Here is a 23859-nt window from a genome sequence, read left to right as displayed (position 1 = left end):
ACAACTCACACGCAATTTATCAGACAACACAATGATCTATCAAGGAATTAGATTACCTTGTAAAAACGATCAAGGTTATTGCGACCCTACAACAAGAACACAAGCAACAATTGTTTGGTTCCCCGAAGACACATGTACAACATTTCAAGTAGCAAAAATACACGCTCGTATGATAAAATTTCACGAAAAATATTTTATACAATCAATACCATATGAACAAGTAAATCCATTACGAAAAATAAGTTCTTATTTTAGAAACATTCACAATATAGAAAATAAATTAACACGTTTTCAAGTATATCAAGAAACAGAACTTGCATGTAAATATAAAAACCCACTTCACAAAACACAATACTCCGAAATACTAGTTGAATACGAAAAAGGATTCGACATGACCACTGGAAAAGTAAAAGTCGACCCATACGCCACAAGTCATCCTCCAAATGAAGGAACATCATATATACCAGTTAATTTTCAAAAAATACAGGTCAACCTGGTGGACATCTAAAGCCCCAAGACGATCAAAGCACACGTTTACAAGAACTATCACTAATGAATAGTACATATTTCGGTAATATCCACTATGATATTCACTTAGATATGAAATTAGACTACACAATTAGCCGAATTTTTCAAGAAATGTCACTCTCTGAATTAGAAACACTTCACCAATTATGCGAATTAGAAAGAACACAAATATTACAATCACTTGCACTAGCAGTATTAAAAATACCCTACGCAGGATATTTATTATCAGGAAATAGATCAAATTTTTTAGACTATGAAGGAAACATTTTATGGTTTTATACCTGTACCAAAAAAGTATCACCACTATATGTTTTTGAAGATAAACGATGCTATAAAAGAATCCCTATCTTTTATAAGAATAAAGTACACTTCGTTGACACACTTTCAAGACGAACCTATTTCTGGGATACCGCAGTCCCATGTGGATCAGAAAATAGCCACAATGTAGTACAACTAAACCCTGATGAAGATAAATATTACCTTCTTACCCCATATCCCACATTAATGCAATCACTCAAAAAATTTTCACCTGAAAGCATTAGAGCTATCGCTCGAAACCCAAATATCGACTTACAATCAATAGGAATATATTCAAAATCCGATATACAACAACACATTAGAACACAACAATTCCAAGAATTATTAACACAAATGGACACTATACAAAGACAATCAATTGACCAAAACTTACGCAAACTTGCCGAAAACGCAGGATTTGCAGACATCTATACGCAAGACTATAGCGGATATTTTAAAGACATTAAAGATTATATATATCTAAACGGTGAAAAATACCGTCCCCAAGATATATCACCTATTAATATTTTTAGCTTTGTTACACTCAAAAATGAAATTCTTGATTTTCTAGGATGGCCCTATTACATCTTAGAAAAATTAACTATTTTATACGCAATGTTTAACTTTATAGGATTTCTTTTTTCACTCTTACAAGGAATCTACAACACATGTGCTATACACACACAAGTAAACAGACAAGCAAGTGTAGCACGCATACTATTTGCAGGATTTTTCGGAATTTTTTCTACATCAATAAACAAAATTCTTTTAGACGCACAAATAAAAGAATACAACACAAAAATAGCAACAAGACAGAACACATACGACGAAGAACATAACAATGTAGACACAACGCCTACAGCACCACAGTTACCACCCCTACCACATAACCATCCATTATCACTAGTCCCACGAAATTTTCGAAATTTAGCAATAACACATAATCCAAACTTCAGACCAACCATATCACAAAGTCCCATCCAACATATAAGGACACACCATTCACAAGATGAAAATACTTATGAACAAATTATAGAACAACCCCATACCACCGCTTTTCAGTCTCAAAATAATAATTTTTTTAGCCCACGATGAGCCGACAACTTGGATCCCTACACCGCTCAAATTCCCACCCAACCAACCTCACCACTCCAATTACAATAATTCCACTTTTTGCTTTCCCGCCACCCGATTTTCCAACCATTAATGTAACATCAGGCATGAATTCAGATACTAATTCACAAATCTCAGTTTTATACACCACTTCACAACTCAATAACCCGAATATTGAAACCCCCGATGAATTTGCCGACTCTGAACCATTTCCATCCAATCATTTTCACACCAACCCCTCAATTCTTTCCCAACCCCCTTTTCAACCAATACTACCAAATACCCCTGTCCCAACCAATTCTACACCCTCTTATGCTTCCCAAGTCACTCCAACCTACTCTTCACTTCATTCAGACCAATCATCCAATTCTTCAGATACCCCCCAAATCTCCCCAGAACTAGATAATTTTATTACCCTACAACAACAACCCTACCACCTTGACACCCCCACTATAAACCAAATTTCATCCACAATAGATTCATCCAACCCACCTACCCCTACACCCTCTTCAGTTTATACCGAATCATTAGCACCATCATCCACATCTACTGAATCTTCACTCAGCACTAATTGAGCTTATCGCACTTTTAAAAGAAAGTTCCCAAACCATCCTTTCCCAGCAAAACCAGGAACAGCCCGTGAATATATAAATCATCCAAATCACACTAACACGAAAGAATTTTTAGCTATCACCTTACCCTCATTTCCACAATATACCTTAAACACCCCTCACGACACTAACGATACACGTAGTGTTGTAGACGAACACGTTTTAATGCCTACCCTTCCTTGGACCTCATATTATCATTTTACTAATCCCCTTTGCCTACCTTTATCTAACACTCACATCGATATAGAACGAAATAAAGACATGCTATATCGACTCACTACACCACTAACACCTAGACAATTTACTTACATCGGATATAAAAAGTCACTAAAAACATACACTGCACCCCGAGCTAACGAATATACGCTAGAATATTATGATCATAACATCATCCGAACTAACCAAGATCAATTTTTAGACGATGATCGCTTCGCTAACCCACAAATCACAGAAAAATTTTTCATTAAAACACCATATGTATTTACACTCAACATCTTTGATCGCAAATTTGATCACATCATTTCAGAAGCACTAACAGACACACAAGCCTACGAAAGTTTTAAAGAACGCTTTCAATTATTTTCACTAACCTTTCATTTCCTTGCACCACATGAACGAGATTTGCACTGCTCACACGATATTATGTTACGCACTAAACAAACTCACACATATACATATTATCGTTTTATACAAAATCACTTCGACCTACACACTCCCTCCAGACAACCACACCACCGTTTTCAATTCATCAATTCCAAATACACCTCACCATTCTTTCTTAACTTCACATATTGCATTAAAGATACTAACCTTCATGGTATTCTTCGAAATTACGACCCCATAACACAAATGTATATTTTTTGTCCCATCACGAAGACCTTTAACGCAGAAGAATCCCGACCCTTCCTTATCCCAGACGAATTTGTTCAACCTATAGAAATCCCCATATTAGAATTCATCCACAACACTAAATTCAATCACAAATTATATAATCTCATCCAAAACACACCTTATGAGTTCGCAGTTGGCACAGAAGAACTAACAACCATTAAAGCACTTCAATTGCTTTGGCCACCGCTTCAAACTAAAAATATCATCCGCATCTTAGCAAAATTACTAACAACCTCCGACCTCATCTACGACATCTTTCCCCACGGTTTCTTCCCCGACGACTAACAGGTAAGTATGAATTATACATATAATTAACTAATTAAATTAAAATTAGAAACTAACCATTCTTTATCCATGTCTTCTTTAGAATTTTAGCCTTCATCCAACGATCATCTGAAAAATTCACAAACGAAAAATAAAAAATAGAAAACTTCTTCAAACTGTTTAAAACTCTATTAATTTTTTGCACCAAACAATTAAATAAAAATAATACCAATGCAGTAATTTAATTTATAAATTTTTTCCCCACAAGCAGTAAATCTAATAATGATGAAAATTTGTAACTTAATTTTCCCCAACAACTAGCAGTAAATTTGAATTTCTATGTAATAAATTGATAAAACGAAAATGCAGTACTAACCTTTTGATATTTCCATTCATTCGCACAAAAATTCTATCCACACTCGCACAGCTCGCCCACGAAGAATTGTTTAAAATAATGAATTTCAGTTTCAAGCTTTCACACTCAACAACTCAACAACTCTAACACAAGATAACACGTTTCAAACTTTCCTTTAACCCGGTTGGAAAGGAATTATATACTAAACAACACTAACCAACGCAGCTTACTAAACACCACAAATCATAGAATAACAGCATGACTAAGAAAAGGAAACCAACGGTACCCAAACTGGATTAACCCAGTTTAAAACTGGATATTTTATTCTTTTGAAGACTATTATAAAGTCTAAGAAAGAAATAATAAAACACAAAAAAGTCGAAAGACAAACCCATCCAAAAACAATTTGATTTTTGAAAAAAGGACACAACCAACAAAACATAAGAAAAACCACAACAAACCCAACATAAAACGTTATCACATAACAGGACCTCTCACAAACACCGCATGCAATTATACTCCCACTCCTGGCCTAACCCACCAGAAGAGGACGTCCTTGGCATGCTCTATAGCCGGCCTAACCCACCGTGCTACATCCACGCTTTGTGACCACACTCCTATTTTTAATAAGAGCTACTCAAGGGTGAGTAACTCTTCAAAATAACCGAACTAAAACAAAAAGCTTTTGTGAAAACAACTAACCAAAATCATTATTAAAAAACATTAAACTAATAAAAGTTTTATAAAATGTAAATTATATTATGCAATATATAGATCAGCATACAACGCCAAGGACGAACATCCAAAGACAAAACGACCCCACTACACTCGAAAAAGAATGGCCAACCACAATCGATAAGCCGCTCACAATCACAACTCAAAGGATTTAGAGTACGACTTGACTTCGCAGAAAAGGACTTCATTGAACTAGACCAATGACCACCTCGATGTTCAAGTATACGTACAGATCCGAGTAACCAGGCATCCCCTCCATGCACAATCTCCACGCCATTCCCAGACAAGGTCAAACACAAGAAGTTCTCTACATGAAACAGAAAAACCTGACATAGCCAACCATTCTGAAATCAGATTTGAGTTTGTTGCGGAAACACAGTCGTTGTCACAAGAAGACACAACGTTTGATGTCCCTAATTCCAGCGTCCTGGAACTTCTCTAACAAGGGAAACCGGAAAAGAAATATGATGTTCGCCAAATACCAACGTCCATCATCCATCCTTCAAATTGCAGAAAAACTATTCTAAAAAACTCTGTAAAACCCGGATGGGTGGAACCTGATCTAAACTATATTTTATGATTGGATAAATTAGATATTTTACCAATGTAAAGTATTTAATATTAACCAATCATGATCCATCTGACTAACAATCCACTTATTTGTAAGTGCTGAAATTACTTGTAATTTCAGCACCAGAGAGATTTGAATTTAACTTAGAAATTAGTTGACTCTCCAAGAAGACTTCAGCAGCCGCAATAAACCAGTATACCCTAGATCTATTGAGCCTAGCAGAGACTAGTTAAACAACCTGAGACTAGATAAGTATAAGAGTAAGATAAGGATCGGTATTAGACTAAGAAGTTGCACGAATCTATCCGGCCGAAAATAAGATAGCGTGACGAGCAGACGGTGTACCCTATCCGAAATTACTCTATGAGTTAACCACATCGGTTATAACTCAAGAACGCAGGAGTTAAGTTTGAGAGCTTCAAGGATCTTCAAACGCCAACATGGATAACTTGGACAATAAATTATTTTTCTCAAGTAGGGTATGGGGATCTACTAAACAATCTTCCCCCCCCCCCTCAAGAAAGGGGCGATTGTTAAGAAGGTTACTTGCAGCGGATTTTCGACCAATCAAAATGCAGCAAAAATCGAATTTATAAATAACGCTCTAGTGTGATTTAACTGTTTTTATTTACAGGGGTGGAGATTCTTTAGTAGTACTAATAGACCTAATCTATACAGTTGACAATCTTGAAAAATCTTCCGAAATAATTTTTCTGCAATATCATAATATCATATAAGTATTGAGGTAGATCAATGAAATGAACGTGAATAATCCACAGGGAAGATCTATAGGTATAGATTTAAGTTCATAGGTTTAAGTCATGAAGACCATACCATGCGTCAATAGACAAATTCTTATCAAACACATGCAAACATGCAACATAACATTTAAATCTGAGGCCATTTTGACACCTTGCAAGATAAGAAGAAAATTGACCAGTGACTGCTACATAAGGTTTCTATCAAGCACACCAACACACAAACATTCATAGAAGATGCAGCTCAAGTCTCGAATTTCGGAATCTATTCTGCTCTTAGATCTGTATGCTTGCTATCCACAGACTATGTTTAACAGTTTTCAGTTGGTCTTCTTACTTGTTAAGTAGATCCGGGTATAGATACACTAATTTCAACCAAACACTTTTTTTTGGAGAAATGGCGCAGTTGTTCACAAAACCCTTAGTTTTGCAAAAAAAAAGAAACCATGGCCAAAATAATTTTGAAATTTGTGGAAGCGGTACCACAGAATGTTCTAACGACGGCAGTCTTTGCTTGATAAACGGCGAGGGTTCAAAAAGTATTGTTTTGTAGTAAAATCATATTTCTCTTTCTTTGCCACGAGGTAAGTTAGTCTGAAAAACGGAAATAATCAGATGATTTTTTTCCCGAAACTGAGACGAGTTTTTTACACAATGGTTCAAATACACTTCGCAAACACAAGCAAAAAACCTGCAAAAACACCTCTAACAAACAGCAAATAAAATCAAGAAAAGACAGAATGATATTTTTAAATAAAAACAACTTTTTTGAAATGACTACTTTGAAATCAATACTCTATTGAGACGAAATTTGCCTTGATTTGCCGCGCTCAGCTAAATTGTCCTTACACTTTGAGAATCAGATACGTTAAAAAAGCGCGAGCATTTCAAAGCAGCAATTCTGAAACATCTAATACCCAATAAAAAACTATAGCAGCTATATATTTTTTTGAGCTCAAACCATTAGTACCTTCATAGCGGTAAAAAAACTTAGTTCAGGTACGATTATTCCAATAAATCTAAACTCGTAACAAATTGGGAAATTTTCGCTAAGAAAAACGGACAAACCGTATAACATTACGCTCGCAGTATCTCCTGTGAGAAATATTTTTTCGGAAACTACATCAAGACTGAAAGATTTTCAATATGATATTTAGCTACGCCTCATCGGAAGTTTACTTAATATACCTGATTCTGCGTGAAAAAACTATCTCCTCCCAGATTTCTTTGTCATTCCTTCAATGAAATGGTAGCAATTAACAAAAATCTGAAACTTTTAGACTACTAGAAAAAAGGCTAGACAATCGGACTGATTATCCAGCCAATAAAATATCTTGCCCATTATTAAGACCACTTTTGCAAAAAAAAATTACAACCTAATTCACCATATGGTTGATCCCCGCCCCCCCCCCCCCTAAGTAAAAATGCGGATTTAAAAAGAGGCCATGCAGTGGTTGAGTATTTGCGAGTTTTTTTACTAGTAAAGAAATTCGCCCTTTTACTACAAGGATACTTAAAGGAACCAAATGTTTAAAATTTCCTACTTCAAAATTTACGTGAACACACAGTTATCGTTCCAAACTTTGAAAGAAAGGATGAACGTTTTATGCGATTCAACACAACATAAAACAACTTTTGCTGATTTTCCTGACTTTTCTGAGAAACTTGAAAAACATACACATTTTGTAACCTATACGTAGCAAACATTCTAATTCAGATTTGAAATGGAAATAGTTTGTTTCAGATCTAAAAATCATTTCTGAAAAGGGTTGTTATTTGTTAAAATAACTCTTGGTTATTTTAAGAATGGGTTATTTCAGATCTAATTTCAGATTTATAACTTTGGTTTTCTGGATTATTTCAGATCTTATAAAAATTAGTTCAGATCTACTTTCAGAACTGAACCTTTCTTTTTCTTGGTTATGTCAGATTTTGTAAAAAAAAATCCATAGGTTACCTGAACCTATCGTGCTTTTTTTCAACATGTAAGTGTTTTTAATGCTTTGACGCAGCTAATTCTTTTTGCTCTGTAAAAAAACTGTTGCAAAAATGCCAATTTAGGTTGTTTAAAGGCTAGCATTGATGCATTGGAAAATTAAATCGGTCAAACGTCTCATCTTCTCATGAAATGAAGTTTTTGCAAAACTTTAAGTAGAAAACTTTTTTCATGATTTCATGTAAATCAACTTAGCAAACTGTATTTTTTAAATTTTATACAGAGGCGAAGCGATACAAAAATGTATGAGTATGATTATCGGCAATTGAACCAACAAATAAAAATTTGAAAAAAAACCTTCAAAAAACAGTTTTTTCTTTGTCAAAAACAGGAGAAAAAATTTGAAAAATAGGACAAAAAATTATTGAAAAAAATGCCAGCATCAATAGAAGTTGTGCAAAAAAGCTTTCAAAAAGCTGAAAATAAATCGAACCTTTAACATCCGATAATTGATTTCACATGAACCAAAGTTAAAATGATTCAAGTGATTCTGTTAAACTAGCTGTGAACCCAAAAACTAGTTGTCAATATTCCGGTTGTTTGACACTTGCTAATCGCAAGCGTAAATATGGCTCCAAATATCAAAGACTGGTCTCCCTTAATCATTAGAAAAAAAATTGCAAAAAAAGAAAACAACCTATCAAACAATTTTGAAAAGTAAAACCCAATAGCATGTAACAAAACTTTCTTGTCTAAGCTTTAATTTTCATTTTCAACCTAATTTTAGGTAGCGTCAACATCATGCTGTTTTTGGAGCCAAATTTTTTCATTGTTATTAATTGTTATCAGCAATAAATTTTTTTTTTTGATTCTTTCAAACTATTTAATGATTGATAGACACCAAAAATGTTTTCTTTTGTTAACGCATTCAAATTCCCCACGCATTCTCAAAATTTGAAACAGTTATGACATTTTAACGTTTACCAGGGAGATAAATTTCTTCAATATTTCTGCTAAGAAATAAAAGTAGTTTTCACTTAAGGCAGGGTTAAACTTTAAAAAAAATGTTATTACTAAAAAAATTTCATGGAACGTTATTGATTTGAATGTTTGTTTTTGTAGTAAATTTCATGATCATCAGATGCATTTTTTTTCCAAATCAGTGCCCTTTCGGTAACTTCAACTGCGAAAAAATTTAGTTTGTTCAATTTTTTATCACCAACTATTTGTAAAATTTGTAGTATCAATAACTTTTGCAGAATCACCAAAAATTTGGTGGATCTTTTATTGTTTTAAATTGTTATCAAAATGTCGCGTTTGATTTTTATTTTGTTTTCCACGATATCTTCCAACACTTTTGGACTAATTTAAACAAAATTCAACGAGTGCATTTATTAACTTTTGAAGAGCAATGCGGAATGATTCAAGTATCCGCCTCTAATTCGAATGGTTTGTGGTTCGAGACCAACCAAAATTGATGCTCGTTGACGGACGGGGAAAATTATACCCAGCGCAGAACACTACCCAAGAATTCACGCAGTTACTAAGCTTTGACACAACAGCGGTTCTCGTATCGTGGTCCTTTTCTCTCTCTCTCTCTCTCTCTCTCTCTCTCTCTCTCTCTTGTGTAAAAGTAGTTTTAAGTGAAACTTAGAATTGCATTAACTAGAAAAACTTACCCTACTTTTGTGTTCGAAATCCTCATGTTGCGGTTTTAGCGTTTCAAAAGGCAGTTGCAGTTTTTCTATTCGTAAAAGAATTGTGTTGTAAAGAATAGGGTAAATGAAATATTGCGACATTCAGGGGTTCAAAAGGCAGTTGTTATTTTTTTCAATTCATAAAAGATTCACATGAAGGTAAATGAAATATTGCGACATTCAGGGGCTCTAAGTGGTTGGCTGTTTTTCAATTCGTTATAGTTTAGATAAAGTTTAGGGTATTACTTTATAACTTCAGTGGTTTCAGACTTTAATCGAAGACTAGACTTTCACCCCGTTGTAAAAATAACTTACTTTGATCTATCAACGGAAATTTAATACAGCCTTTGGCAAAACTTCAGTCTTCCCTTTCAGGCATTGTTATAAAAATGAAAAAGACTGTTTGTTAGTTAGTTATAAATAGTCCTAATAGTTGATCAGTACGAATATTTCAGTGTTGTTTGATGGTTTTTGAATCGGTTGAATAATTCAATCCTTAGCAGGTGCTTAACGAAAGCAACCAAGCATGCCATAAATTAGAAATTATTTAAATACGACCAAATAAGAAAATGAAATGAAATACAACAGATAGTGTACTAAAGAAACAGATATATTGGTTGTTCTCAATCAATTTGCTTTTTTTCGGGCCACAAATTGGATCAAAATCTACAAAAAATGCATTTTACGTAGCATTTTTCAAAAAAACAGCAACCATTTCCTGCAACTACCACTCACGTTTCAATTTACTCGGGATTAATTTTTGTTGATAAACTATTTCCAATCAAGATGTGCAGAAACGGTAACAAAAATTGTGATCGACTATAAAGAGCAGGGAGCCGAAAAAAGTTTTAAAAGAAGTAAGTACAAAAACGCTCAACTTTGACTTATAAATGCATAAAACAAGACTTTTGCACGTTTTTTATTTGTATTTTCTATTTTTGTTTCCATTTTTCAGGATTTTGTACGCGCTTGAATGAATTTGGTTGAATTTTTTCATCACAAACTCCAGTATATGGCTCTTTTTTTAAATTTTGCTGTTTTTTGGGAAATTTAACGCAAAATTATGTTTTTGCTGTTTTTATTATTCAATTACGAGCGAATAAAGTAGAAAAAAAGGAAAAAAGTATTTACTTTTTTCTAGCTCCCTGATAATGAGCTTAAAACAACAGTCAATTAAGTTCTCAAAAAATTGATAACACCAAACAAAATTGCAAAATGAATTTACAGTAAAACAAAAATAAAACTGCGTTTCAAGCAAAATTGATCAAAAAAGCTCTTTAGGTTATAAGCTTTGTTCAAAATTGACATTTCGACCATCGCTCGACTAATCTTGCAAAAGTGAAGCTTGGATTCAATGGAATTGGACGTCAACTCTTGTAATGAATAATGGTGTTTTCGGAGGTTTAAACAATGAAGTTGAACAATGAATGTAAACATTTGTTCTGAGATGAAAAGTGGGCCAGTAATTTTCCTATGTTAACGACAAAGTTGTTTAATTGATAGAACTTCACATACTTTAATTTGACAGTCAAATAGGTGAAATGAAAAAGAATGTTGAGCTTGCCATTTAAACTAATACTCAATATGAGAATTTGATTAAAATCACTCCCGGAAAATGCTATAGGCGCCCTTACTTCGTTTCCAAGATATAACTACCAGACCTCTTAATATAAACTTAATTTCCAAAAAAAAACACATTTATAATGTAAAACATGAACAATTAATGTATTTAACTACAAATATTTCCTTAGACTTTATCGATGACACAAAATTTGTAAAACTAGTTCTTCTGCAAAGCTTGTCAAAAAAAAGCGTAATAAAAGTTCCTATTAAAAATAAGGCTGTTTTGTTTTCCCCGGAATAAACATGGTCGATTTTTCCCCTAACTTGTCAACAGAGAGAAGGAACTATGCCATGGTGGTCGCTTTATGCGCGACAATTTAGGTAGACTAGCCCATGACTCGCACCTAGGGTGCTTCAAATAGATCGTTGAACGTAAAAAGAGCTTCCAAAACATGTACCAACACAGCGATATTTGATGCAATCGTGAAGATAAACAGGGCTCAGAAGATAATGTATAAATGGACAAATAAGTTGAAGAAACATTTGGTAGACTGAGCCGAACTGGAAAAAACCGTATCAAACAAAATCTTTTTTGTTTCTGACGAGAAAAAACTTAATTTACTAAGTAAATTTTGGTCCAAAAATTCTTCAGGAAATGTTTAAATGAAGCATTAGATATCTATTACTTCATTTGGAATCTAATTTCTCTCAACATTATGTATTTTTAAAGAGTTTTCTTAACAAAATAAATCAAATTACTACTTGTTAACTTCTAAGTATAGCCAATTGCAGATCATTTGCATGTAGAATATCTTTTGGTTGAGCAGTAAAATGTATTAGATTTGTTAACATTTTTATTTCCAATATTTGGTTAAAAAAAATAGCTGGTTTATATTGTCTAGATAAAATTTGTATACCGTTAAGAGCCTTTCATGAATAGGGGATGCTGATTTAAATTATCTAAATAAAAATAACAAAATTGAAACAAAGAACAAGTTTTTTCAAAGAGGGTTGACAATAGACAAAAAATGATGGGAACAAGGTTGCTATGGGTTTTCTTTTGCGAAATTCAGACATGAATATTCACCCCCGAAATGGACCAATTTGGCTCTTTTTAGTCACTTAAGAATTCAGCCGAACTATCGGGTCAATTGTCGATAAAAATTAAACACTGAGACGAAGCCAAGATTTGCAACACTTTCGATGCAACACAAACAGCAGTACCAACTAACCGAGACAAATTGGGAAAAATATCGAAAAAATGATCGAAAAAATTCAACATCCTTGCTTTGACTCCGTCTTGAACAAAATTCTTTTCAAACGAAACATGCTAAGTAAAACAATCGAATGTTGAATTGTCATGCACATGCCGGTAGCAAAGGAGCCGACAATTCTGGAGCAGACACGCTTGAGCCAAAAAAAGTTGTATTGAAAAAAGTTTTCAAGTACCCTCAAAACATTAAGATCAAAACATTAAGACCAAAACGCTCCTTGCTCATCAAAAATAGAGCGCTTAGACGATATATTATAAGGCGGAAACTTTTTAGCCGATAGATGAGAAAAAATCAAAAAAAAATGATGTAGCGAAATCGGAGTTGGTAAATTCACAGCCAACGCACAAAAAACTTATTTTGAGTAAAACGTTCAAATACAAACCAGACTTGCTCAAAATTTGTCTGTTAGTTTAAGAAAGTACAGAAGGAGATGACCATCAATTTCAGTCATCTCATGAACAAAGCTATTTACCGCAAAAAAAAATAGTACCAGGCTGTAAAATTAGTAATCCTTGCTTATTGCAAATGTCATCAAAATCAGCTGCTCATGTAGCCAAACAATTTCTAAGAAGTGTATATGCTTCAAGCTTTAAAAAAAGTTTTAAATCACAAACATGATAACGAACAGACTAAAAATTACATAATTACTAAATAAATCACCGTTTTAAATAAAACGAAAAAACTTTTGCGCAATTGTTGGAAATTATATTCTTCGTATAACTTTGTTGAGCTACATACAAGGCTGATTTTGCTGTATTTTGCTCAACAATTGACTATATATTTCATGCTAGACAAATGAAAGAACTACGGGTTAAATATTTGGGTTTTATTTTCACAAAAACAAATTGCTCCGTATTTATTCTGGTAAAATTCTAAAGTTCATCACTATTTGAACTATGCCGACCAGCCACTTTGAAAAAAAAACACCACCAGAAAAAACTAGTTTTGCTCTATTGGTTGGGAAAGCGTAATCAGCACTGGATTATACTCAATAGATTTTCCCTTTAACTACCGTTCACACGTTTCAAACAGGGACAGTACCTTTAATATTTCGGGAGTTTTTCTCAGCCATCAGAACTGAAGCGTAACACGATCTCTGTATCCAAGAACAAAAAAAAACTTTTGTATTATTAGATTTCGAATGTTCTAAGAACCGTAAAAACAGAACAACCACAAACTGAAAACACTCAGAGAATGCATGAGTGCTGCGCAACAGCAACTACAAAGAAAAACATAATTTAAACAAGGAGATATTATCAGAAAGACATCCGTAAAGGGAGGTGGGATGTCATCCATTTCGCGGTAGCCGGTCTCACTTTGAAGAGGCGGATGACACTGCGCCCCCTCCAACCGTGACCGAAGTGGGATTCGAACGCTCGATACTCGTGTTGATAGACGAGTGCCTTGCCCCACTCAGCCACGTCCCATCACTAGAATCCCTTACAGTAGGCTACTAGAAGATAGTAGCCGAGCGTAAGGTCCGTTTGATATTTTTAGAATGTTTCATTGATGCGATATGAAAATCTTTATTTTCGAAATTTTCAAAAATGCATAACCTTAAATGTTTCTACTAAAATTAGAGATTAACTGCTGTTGTAAGGAATAAACCTATTGTCCGTTCTTAAAAATTAACTCAAAATGAAATTGGACAGCGTAGTAGACTTTTCCGGTAATCTGTTCTTTTGATCGAATCCGTGACTGCGAAGCCACTTATTCTGAGAATTGGCAGGTTAGTTTTCGAAGAAAAAAGTTGCAAAAAAGCTTATGAAAAATGTTAGAGGGTTTTCGCGTGTTTATGCAGGGGGCCTTCACTTATCCCGTTTTTTCTATTGAACCCAACATCTGAGGTTTGGGAAGACATTTTGAGAAAGGTCAAACGATAAAGAAATTTTTTTCCGAGAGCCATAAACTTTTGCGAAAAAAAATGTAGGTATATTTTCCCACAATCCGCTCATTCGATCGAATGAACCTAAAATCTCGGATTTTTGAGAGTAGTTTTTGAGACAAGACAAAATGTCAATAAAAGGCTACAAAAAATCAAACATTTGATTTTTCCGAGGAGCCTAACTTTTTGTGTAAAAAAATTGGGCAAAGCCGTTTACGCAAAGGAGCTTCTCCCAACAAGTTCTATCCACTTGGGAGTCCCGCCCTTTCGATTGAACCTAAAATCTCTGATTTGGGAGAGTTGTTTTTGAGACAAGACAGTTTCAAAAAGCAGTCAAAGTATCGGAAGTTCGAGTAAAAAAATTTTTGCCGCCGGGCGCTTATTCAGGGGAGATTCTCACAACCCTCGCTTTCGACTGGGCCAAGGATCTTAGATTTGTGAGGGTTGTTTTCCAGAAAATAAAAAATTTCCAAAACTGGGTCAAAAATTCTTCCAACACAATTTTTTGAAGGCTGTAGGAAAAGGGGTAAGGTAGAAAAAGATAAGGCGATTATGCAAGCAGACAGAAGACTCGATAATCATTCCATTTAAGACAATTTTTTTCTAAAATCGACAGGAAAGGTTTTCTTGACAAACTGAATCATTTGAAAAAAAAAACGATTTTCATAAAACTTGTTTTCATCAAACAGTAGCTGTTCCAAACAAAAATTACAGAGACCCAAGCAATTGATTGTAAAGCGTATCAGGTTGTGCATAATGCATTGAAAAAAAAACACGTTAAAGCATCCTATAGAAATTAGTACAAAAAGCACATATCCGAAAAAAAGTATTTTTTCAATACATATAATAGAAAAAATTAAGTACAACCTAAATGAACTAAGAAGTAGTAAAAAATATAAAAATGTCCAAGAAGATTGTCCAAATTACTGGAAAAGTTCACGCTGTGGCAACTAAGCCAAAAAAAAGCAATAAGATAATTTGGCCGACGATTTTTTTTCAAACGGAACCCAAGTTACCTCTAGGCCAAGCGTGCCGAAGAATGATTAATTGATCCTGTTGGGCAAGTTGTTCACCTGGAAAAACTCTGCTCCAATTAATTCACGCAACGCCAGTTAACTCAAGGGAAATGAAAGCTAAATTAGCCAATAAAACTTTATCAAATTATCAACCATCAAGAAACACAATGCTTAGATTTGCGAAATTAGGTAACAATCAGACAGGCATATTATGGCTTAATTTCTAGAAATTGAAATGAGTCACATTTGTAGCAAAAATTGTTGTCATTGTTTTATTTTCCAATTTGGAGAGTTGTTAGGAGAACTTCGTAACTAAAAATGAGATTTAACTATAAAAAAGATTTTATTGTGAAGTATAAGAACGCTTTAAAAAGCATTCTCAGATTTCTACACAGATAAAGCAGAGCTTCGCACCGCTTGCGATGCAAAAATTGAAAAAAAAGTAAATTATGATTTACGACTGTTTATAGTCATGCAAAATTGTTGAATTACATTACAACCATTATTTTGGGAAAAGTAGCACCAATCAACTCAAGAAGTCATTTCAAAACAAAAAAACTCAAGAAGTCATTTCAAAACAAAGTGCTATTAATCCCTTTCAGAAAGGATTAATAGCACTTCATGTTTGCATAATCCTAGCACATCAAATCAAACGGCTACCTGCCCAAATAACTCAAGCTAGAAAGCAATAAAAACAAAAAAAAATTATCAGCTGTTGACGAAAATTTTGATACACAAAAATTAAACAAAAAACTCACAACTAAATTACCTGCAAAAGAAAAAACGTAATGAATACAGCCGATTGCACAACCAAATAATTTAAAAAAAAGGTTTGAAAAGTGTAATTCAAAAGTTTCTTGCAGGGGTTCAATTTTTCTCATATTATATCAACGATTTTAGAGAAAAAAACATTAGGGAAAGCCGACAAAATTAAGGCCGACCAACCTCCAATGCCAAAAACTATTGCATCGAAAAGTTTACATTGCTAGAACTCTTTACGTGACCCAAACCACTATTGCAAGCTAGTAAATCAATGGTTTGTTTGAAGAGTTGATAGGTTTATCATTTCGTCCAATCTTTGAAAAGTCTACTACCCGGTTTGTTTCACTTCCCTTGCTAATCAAAAGGGTAATTAAGGTAAAATCATTTTAAATCAAAATCAAAACCATACCAGATAAGCCTCATGGCATTTAAAACAAAAAACAGAAAATAAGCCGGCCTAAACTAAGACGAAAACCACGAATTTGCGGAAGCTTCGACATTTATGATTAAATTAACTTTAAAAAATTTAACATATTCAATCGAAGATTGGAAAAGAGTAATGAACGCAAATAAATAAAAAACACTGACTTTCTTGAAAAAATCTCAACTTTCCAATTTCAAAGAAAAAAAATAGATGCCCTTTAAGCTCTTTGAATTTGTAGAACAAATAATCATTGGCGCTTTTTTGATAACATGAACCCAACTAGAGAAAACTGGATCTATAGGTAAATTTTTTATTCCGATGGAAATCTGAAAACTAAATTCTACTTTCGAAACTAGAAATCAACCACGTTTTTCGCGCCATTTCCACCTTCGTATTAGGCTAGTGCTATTTACGTCACTTTCAGCGACGAATTTTAATTGAACTCAAAATGTGCATATATACCTAAGTGCATTCATAAATGCATCAATATATATGAATGCACATCTGTAGTCATTAGATACTTTTAAGACTTTTCCTGAAGAAAAAAAACAAAAAAAATCAGCAAGACATATATAAGAGTCTTTATAAGAATCTATATAACACTACGTTCATTACTCTTAATTATTACCAAAACAGAACTCAATACTTTTATTTGAATCTTCAAGAAACTTAGCTTGACAGCCTGCACGAAAAGTATCTGCATATATTTCTTACAGACTTGTAAGAAGAGTTGTTTACGAGGAAAAAGTCTAATTCGCGATTAAAAGTAAACTTCCTCTCACAAGTGAAAGAAACAAACTCCGAAGAAACTCCAAATTCAAATTTTTGTGGTATTCATTGAATTCTCTCAGCTCACGATTTCTCTCAAAAATAAAAACGATCAGATAAAATTCAATTGCAAAATTGTTAATGAAAGAAATAAGCAATAATAAAGATAAAACGTATAATCATTTGCCGAAAACGGATGACTTAACACTCATTTTTGATAATTTAACAGAAATCAAATAAACCGGAACAAAAACAAAGTGTGTTTTAACTGAGTTCGCTAATCTCGTTTTGAATGATATCAACTAAATCTGACTTCTTGACAGCATCAATACTCTACTACTTTTCTACTGCAGGGTATAATCGGCTGGTTTTAATTTCAACTCGGAACTTCGATTTTCTGAAAGAGTCATTATTCCGAAATCATGTTTCTCGTCCAATTGACGAATTAAATCCCTCGTTTCCATATCCAACGACGGTTTCAAGATCACAACCAAATCTTCTATTATCGCAACTTTAACCATGTGCGACTTTAGGAAGGGTTGGACACTCCTCAAAATTCGCTCTGACTTTTCGACGAATTCTCTTTCCAGTTGCTTGTCAGACTGCATTGACACACCACTGTTGATTCTTACTACTTGCAATTCGGATTGGTATTGAAGAAGCTGAATCAATTTTTGCAGAGCGATACACGCTGCAACTAGGGGATCTCTCGATTGACTTGCTTGCATACTAAGCACGTGTAGTGAAAACTCAAATTTCAGCAGAAGCGAGAACGGTAGTAGCTCGTCTACAGGCGAATTGGAAGTTATTTCCATGTACTTCAAATGCGTACAAGGAGCGAACAATCCCATATTCGAATGGTCAGTACTCACGACTTCGCAAGAAGTTGAAAGCCAGTTTGGAATCGAGGTGACTTCAAAATCCTCTCGTCCACCAAAATCGTTGCCTTGAAGTTTCTTAATCCCAAGGTGCACCAAATTGGGAAATAAAGCTTTAATAACTTTAGCAATTTTGTTGGCATCGATATGGCGGTAAAACTCATCTTGCAAATCAGCCAAATACAGTTTAGTGACGCTCAAAAATGGTTTCAAGTTCGTGTAATCGACCCTTTCATCTTGAGATGCTATTTCTCCACTACGAACTGCAAGCATATCTTCACGAGTGAAATCCTTTCTTATAACGAGCCTCATTAAGTCGAGGTTTTTAGCTCTAAGCTCAGTTATACTTATGAAAGTCTCCATTACCTCAACTAAGCTTCTCCCATTTGGACAGTTCTGCAAGTCTAGCCTTGTTACTCATTCCGGTTTCAAAAATGTTTTGATAAAATCTCCCGATTCTATCAATTTAGTATCTAAATAATAGTCTGTATGATCATTCAAAATGCATAGATTCAAAGCACTTAGTAAAGTGATAACAGAAGGCATATACTTTTCAAACAGATTCAGCTTGAAACGTCGAATAGTTGGCTGTATTATAATCGAAAACTCCTTGAAAAAAGATGCAAGCAGCTTGGCACTTTTTTCACTCTTGTCGTAAGTTCGCAAATCCAAGTTGACCTCGTCAAATTTCCAGTTTGTATCGTCTCGGATTATGCGCAGAAAATTTCTGAGCTTATGGAATTTCGGAAACCGCTTCCAACTGGGAAAAGTAGCAAAATGAAGCCTGAGAAAAATATGGCTACTGTTCACTGATTCGTATAAACTTCTACTAACTGCTCGAAGAGATAGTACATCTTTTAGAGCCAGGTGAACAAGGTCTTCCGATCTTTTCACTAATAATTGACAAATCTCGGTCAATACATTTGTCGGAATGTCGCTAAGGTTATACTTTTGTGTGTCTTTTTTTGTTTTAATAAACTCTGTAAACCCGAACTCAGATTCTGGCTCTTGGTGTTCAAAAAAACTTTCTTCGCCGTTCACATCACTATTGACTTTAAATTGTTCAACGTGTTCTTCTTTTCCTTCCGCTTTTCCGGCTACTCCCTCATTTTTAGATAAAACAATTTCCATTATTTCAGTTTAAAATACCAGTTTTCAGACAGCACTAACAAAAATCTGAATAAAATTCAACATCAATTTCGCTTGAACTTTTTTCGCTTGAGCTTGGCTCCACTTGCGATACAAAATATAAGCCATATAAAAAAAATCGCTAAGGTACGGTACGGCACAAGCTAAGGGGTGACCATGCAAGTAATCAGAAGGTCAAAAGTATCATAGTAACCGAGGTTACAGTTGTGCCAGTCGGTCATATATTATTATTATTATTATTATTATTATTATTATGGATTCACCTATTAGAGCTTGGGTGTTTCCACCCTTAAGTTTCAGCGTCATGCAAGTTTCCATGTCGAAATATCGTTGTATCTATAGTTTGTCATGAAGTAATTCCAGAAGTGCTTCAGTAGTCGTGGTTTGAGTCCCTGATGGTTGGAGTAGTCGATTGAATTTGGTAAGATGTTCACAAGTTTGCAGGTTCTGAGCCAAAACTCCTGTTGGTAGATAGATTTCTTTATTTTCGGCAGTTCGAAAAAAGGTTTCTCTGATAACCGGGTGGCTCTGTCGAATTCCTTTAAAAAAAAATACTCTGTGGCATCAATTTTATAGTAACCATTCAACATCTTGGACATAAATAGTAGATCCAATAATTGCATATACAAGGTCAGCGGTAAAATGTTGCATTGCATCAGATTTGTTACGTAGTCGTTCCGGCCATTTACCCATGTCAGTGCTTTCTCTTGCACTTTTTCGATCAATCTGAGCATTTTAATGCTTGCTGCCCAGCAACTTGACCCATATAACAGCACTTGTAAAATCATCGATTTAAATATATTAAGTTTCACTCGCATTGGTAGTCCCTTTGGAGTGTTTCGTTTCAGCATATAAAAGGTCTTAAGGGCTTTGGATATATTATTGCTTATAGTTTCATTCCATTTCATAATCCGCGAGACTAATAACCCAAGATCTTTCTGTACTTCAACTTCCGGTATTGCAATATTATTGAAAGTCATTTGGTTGCATTCACCTGTAAAGCTCATGTAAGAGCATTTACCAACATGCAGCGTTTGTTTGTGAGATGAACTCCATTTGAATACTCTGTCTAGATCAGTTTGAAAAATGTTGCTCTGTTGATTGATGTTAATGAATTTGACATCATCGGCGCATATGAGAGGTGTAGAGAATTTACATTGCGATGGTATGTCATTTATGTAGATAAGAAATAAGATGCTTGCTAATATTGACCCTTGTGGGACACCACTGTTTAATAATCTTTCTGTGGATAATTGATTTTCTACCCTTATTTTGTGGGTACGTTTGGTAAGATACGAGCGGAGTAGTTTGAGCAATTTCCCACTTATACCGATATCTTGAATTTTGCGCAGCCATAATTGATGGTCTACTCTGTCAAATGCCTTTTCGTAATCTGTGTACACAACTTCTACAGATTTTCCATCATTGATTGCTTTATAGACCTTGTTCAGATAAACAATCATTTGAACTAAACATGATCGTCCTTTGCGGAAACCGTATTGCTGATTGGAGATGAGCGGCTCGAAAAATTCGTAGATGTCGAGGAACATACATCGCTCAAGAATTTTAGATACGATTGCAAGTAACGAAACCGGTCTGTAGTTTTCCACCATATATTTACACGATTTCTTATGAGTCGGGTTAACGATCGCGCATTTCCAATAGCTGGGGAAAATGCAGGTTTGTTTGATCTTATAGAAAAGAACATTTAGCGATTTAGCGATGTTTTTTGAGCAGTTCTTATAAAGAATTGCGGGTACTTTATCTGGGCCACTTGCTTTTGTACAGTCCAGAGTTCTGCAGATGTTTTGTATGCGTTGCTCCGAGATATCAAAATCATCTAATTTCGTGGTTGATAAGTTTTGAGGCTCACCAAGACTTGGAGGATCGGAGGGTTTTGAGAAATTATCGTCAAAGAAATCGGCAAAAAGTTCCACTTTTTCGGCATTTGATTGAGCTTCTTTGCTACCATAAATAAGTTTTGATGGTATTCTGGACGACTTAAATGTACGGTAAAATTTGAAAAGCTTATCAGTTGATCTAGAATCAGATAGCTCTGATTCAAAGTTAATTTGGTCTTGTTCAACGGCAAAATCGCATTCTTTTTGTAGAGATAAAACACGGTTGTGCAGAGCTGGGTACTTTTTCTTAGTGGTGTTCAATTTCATGATGATATTGGATGTGGATTGGGTAATCCATGGCGCGAGTCTGGCTCGATGCCTTGTTCGAGTAGGGACATGGCGTTCGATTTTGATGTTCAACCATTTATACCAGACCAACAGAAGCTTTGAAAAGGGTTGTCTATTATATCCGCATTTAAGGCTTTAAAATCGGCTTTACAGTAGCTGAACATTTTCGACTCATTGTGGTATGATCGGAAAACATTGTTTACTTTTCGAATTTCAAACTTTGCTGTAATTGGAAAATGGTTTGACATGCTTGAAATGGATAAGGGTTTGACTTTCGTTGAGACGAGATTCAGTTCACCTTTTGAGAATAAGAGATCTAAAGTACCCGTAGCAGCTGTTGGGAAATCTATATGTTGTTCTAGTTCAAGGTGATCAACTACATCAAGGAAACTCTGAGATTCGCAATTTTCGCTACTTCTGATGTTCCAGTCGATATCCAAGTTGAAATTGCCGTAGATTATTGTTGCATCAACCTGTGACATCAATGTTTCAATTTCTTTAAAAATTAATTTGATCATTTCATCGTTAAGGTGATAGTGGCTGGTTTGCCGTGGATTGTAGAAGCTAACAATTAATATTTTTCTGTTCTGAAAATTTACTATGCACCCTACAGCAGCACCTTGGCTTTCTTCAGGTAGTGATATTTTTTGACAATGAAATGAGTGCATAATTCCAATCATAACGCCTCCGTGCTTTGTCTGACCTTTAGGAGCTTTTCTATCAGATCTAAATAGTTGATAAGACGGCAGAAAAATTTCGCTATCTTCCTGTTCATCGGTAAGCCAAGTTTCTGATATTAGAATAATGTTGTAGTTCTGCGAGGCAAGAAATGATGAAAGCTCCACTCTACGCTGAAGAAGGTATATACTTCTGATATTGAAACATAATACATCTTAATCTTCCGTAGTACTTGATAGTCAATCAATTTTGGTTTCGTGTCCATTGACATGTAATTTCAGTCCTATTATGCGAACATATCTTTTGTGGTTGTTCCGTCGTTAATCAATTCTCTTCTTTTCATCAATAATTTATTTTCTATTTCTTGTTCCTCTTTATTCAAACTTTTAGATATAAACACTTTTGATGCTCCCTCGAAGGTTTTCAGCTGCTTTGCTTTCGCTAGAAGTTTTCTCGCAGTCCAGGTATTGTTCAGTCGCAGTAAAATAGTACGAGGGCGTTTTTTGTCTTTGTCAAATTTTCCCAGACGTTTTAAGTCGGCGATACAGTTTGTTTCTTCCCCTAGGTGGTTAAGCACTTTTTCAATTTCATATGAATGATGAGACAAAATTTCGTCTTGAGTTGCAATTATATCTTTGCCATTTGCGTCTTTCTTCCGTGTATATTCCTTTATTCCATTTACTCTAATTTCTAAATTATTTTCGTTGGGTGCTGGCGTTGGGTTGGAAGTTATTAGTGACGTAGAATTATACTTAGCTTTATTGAGATCCTCCTTCAGTTCTGATATGGTTGCCTTAATGATTCCAACGGCCTCATCCATGGACTCGTTTCTGGCCATCAGTTGTTTTACGGGGTTAAGACAATGGTCACAAAACCATTTGATTCCTTTCACAACATCGAATAGGTTGAGGGCCTCCAGCGGGACATCAGTACATTTTTGGTGTAGCCAATTGTCGCATTTGTCGCATTGGATTGCTTGTTCCTCTTTGTCCTTGATTTTTCTGCTGCAGGACCCGCACATTGAATTACTTGCACTTGCAAGACGCTTGTTGCGTGCCATATCAAATTTGAAACTATTTAATAAGTTTATCACAACAATTAGGAAGTTTGACCTCAAGCAATATGAACAACGTAATTTTGGGGTGAAATGTAATTTTTCAAAAATTCGAATCGAGCCTGTCATGCTCAATTTTCTCGCGACAACTACAAATTTCAGAAATGCAAGATCAGAACAACCGAATTACAATCGCGGGAAAGTGGTCGAAAAAAGCAGCACGAGAGTAGAGCTGTCCTATCCTGAAATAGGAGACCATACGATTACGAAAGAAGAGTATATTGATTCGAAGTGGACCAGAGTGAACCTTCGGTGGAAAGGTGGACAACCGAGGTCTCCCAATGGTCCAGCCCAAAACTTTAGTTCTCAAGTGAAAACTCATTTCCTTTGTTGGAATTTATTAATAGCTAACTTCTCAAGTTATTACATTTATGCTAGAGTCGCTAGTAAACTTAGTTACTCC

The 23859-nt window shown here is 34.8% G+C and overlaps 2 protein-coding genes across 5 annotated transcripts in view; both read right to left on the bottom strand.

Moving 5' to 3' along the window:
* Window positions 1-10231, bottom strand: part of LOC134853084 (UDP-GalNAc:beta-1,3-N-acetylgalactosaminyltransferase 1-like) — a 31692-nt gene extending 21461 nt beyond the window's left edge. The window contains exons 1-2 of one of the 2 annotated variants that reach the window (XM_063869022.1): window positions 10072-10231; window positions 9739-10009 (exon numbers count right to left, since the gene is read on the bottom strand). In XM_063869022.1, the coding sequence (XP_063725092.1) occupies window positions 9739-9764 (26 nt within the window). In that variant the 5' untranslated portion in view covers window positions 9765-10009; window positions 10072-10231. Of the gene's footprint in view, window positions 1-9738; window positions 10017-10071 lie in introns of those variants that run through there. The other variant, XM_063869021.1, reaches the window with a different exon arrangement.
* The window catches only part of LOC134853083 (conserved oligomeric Golgi complex subunit 3-like), a 115887-nt gene extending 92451 nt beyond the window's left edge, over window positions 1-23436 (bottom strand). For 2 of the 3 annotated variants that reach the window (XR_010164316.1, XM_063869019.1), the window contains exon 1: window positions 23418-23436. The gene's annotated coding sequence lies outside the window, so the exon portion shown is untranslated. The remainder of the gene's footprint in view (window positions 1-23417) is intronic. The other variant, XM_063869017.1, reaches the window with a different exon arrangement.
* Window positions 23437-23859: the final 423 nt, after the last annotated feature.

The sequence above is a fragment of the Symsagittifera roscoffensis genome, chromosome 8, assembly GCF_963678635.1.
Source record: "Symsagittifera roscoffensis chromosome 8, txSymRosc1.1, whole genome shotgun sequence".
In the NCBI taxonomy this organism is placed as follows: Eukaryota; Metazoa; Xenacoelomorpha; order Acoela; family Convolutidae; genus Symsagittifera; species Symsagittifera roscoffensis.
Note: the sequence above shows the minus strand (reverse complement) of the source record. Positions and strands in the feature narration are given on the sequence as shown.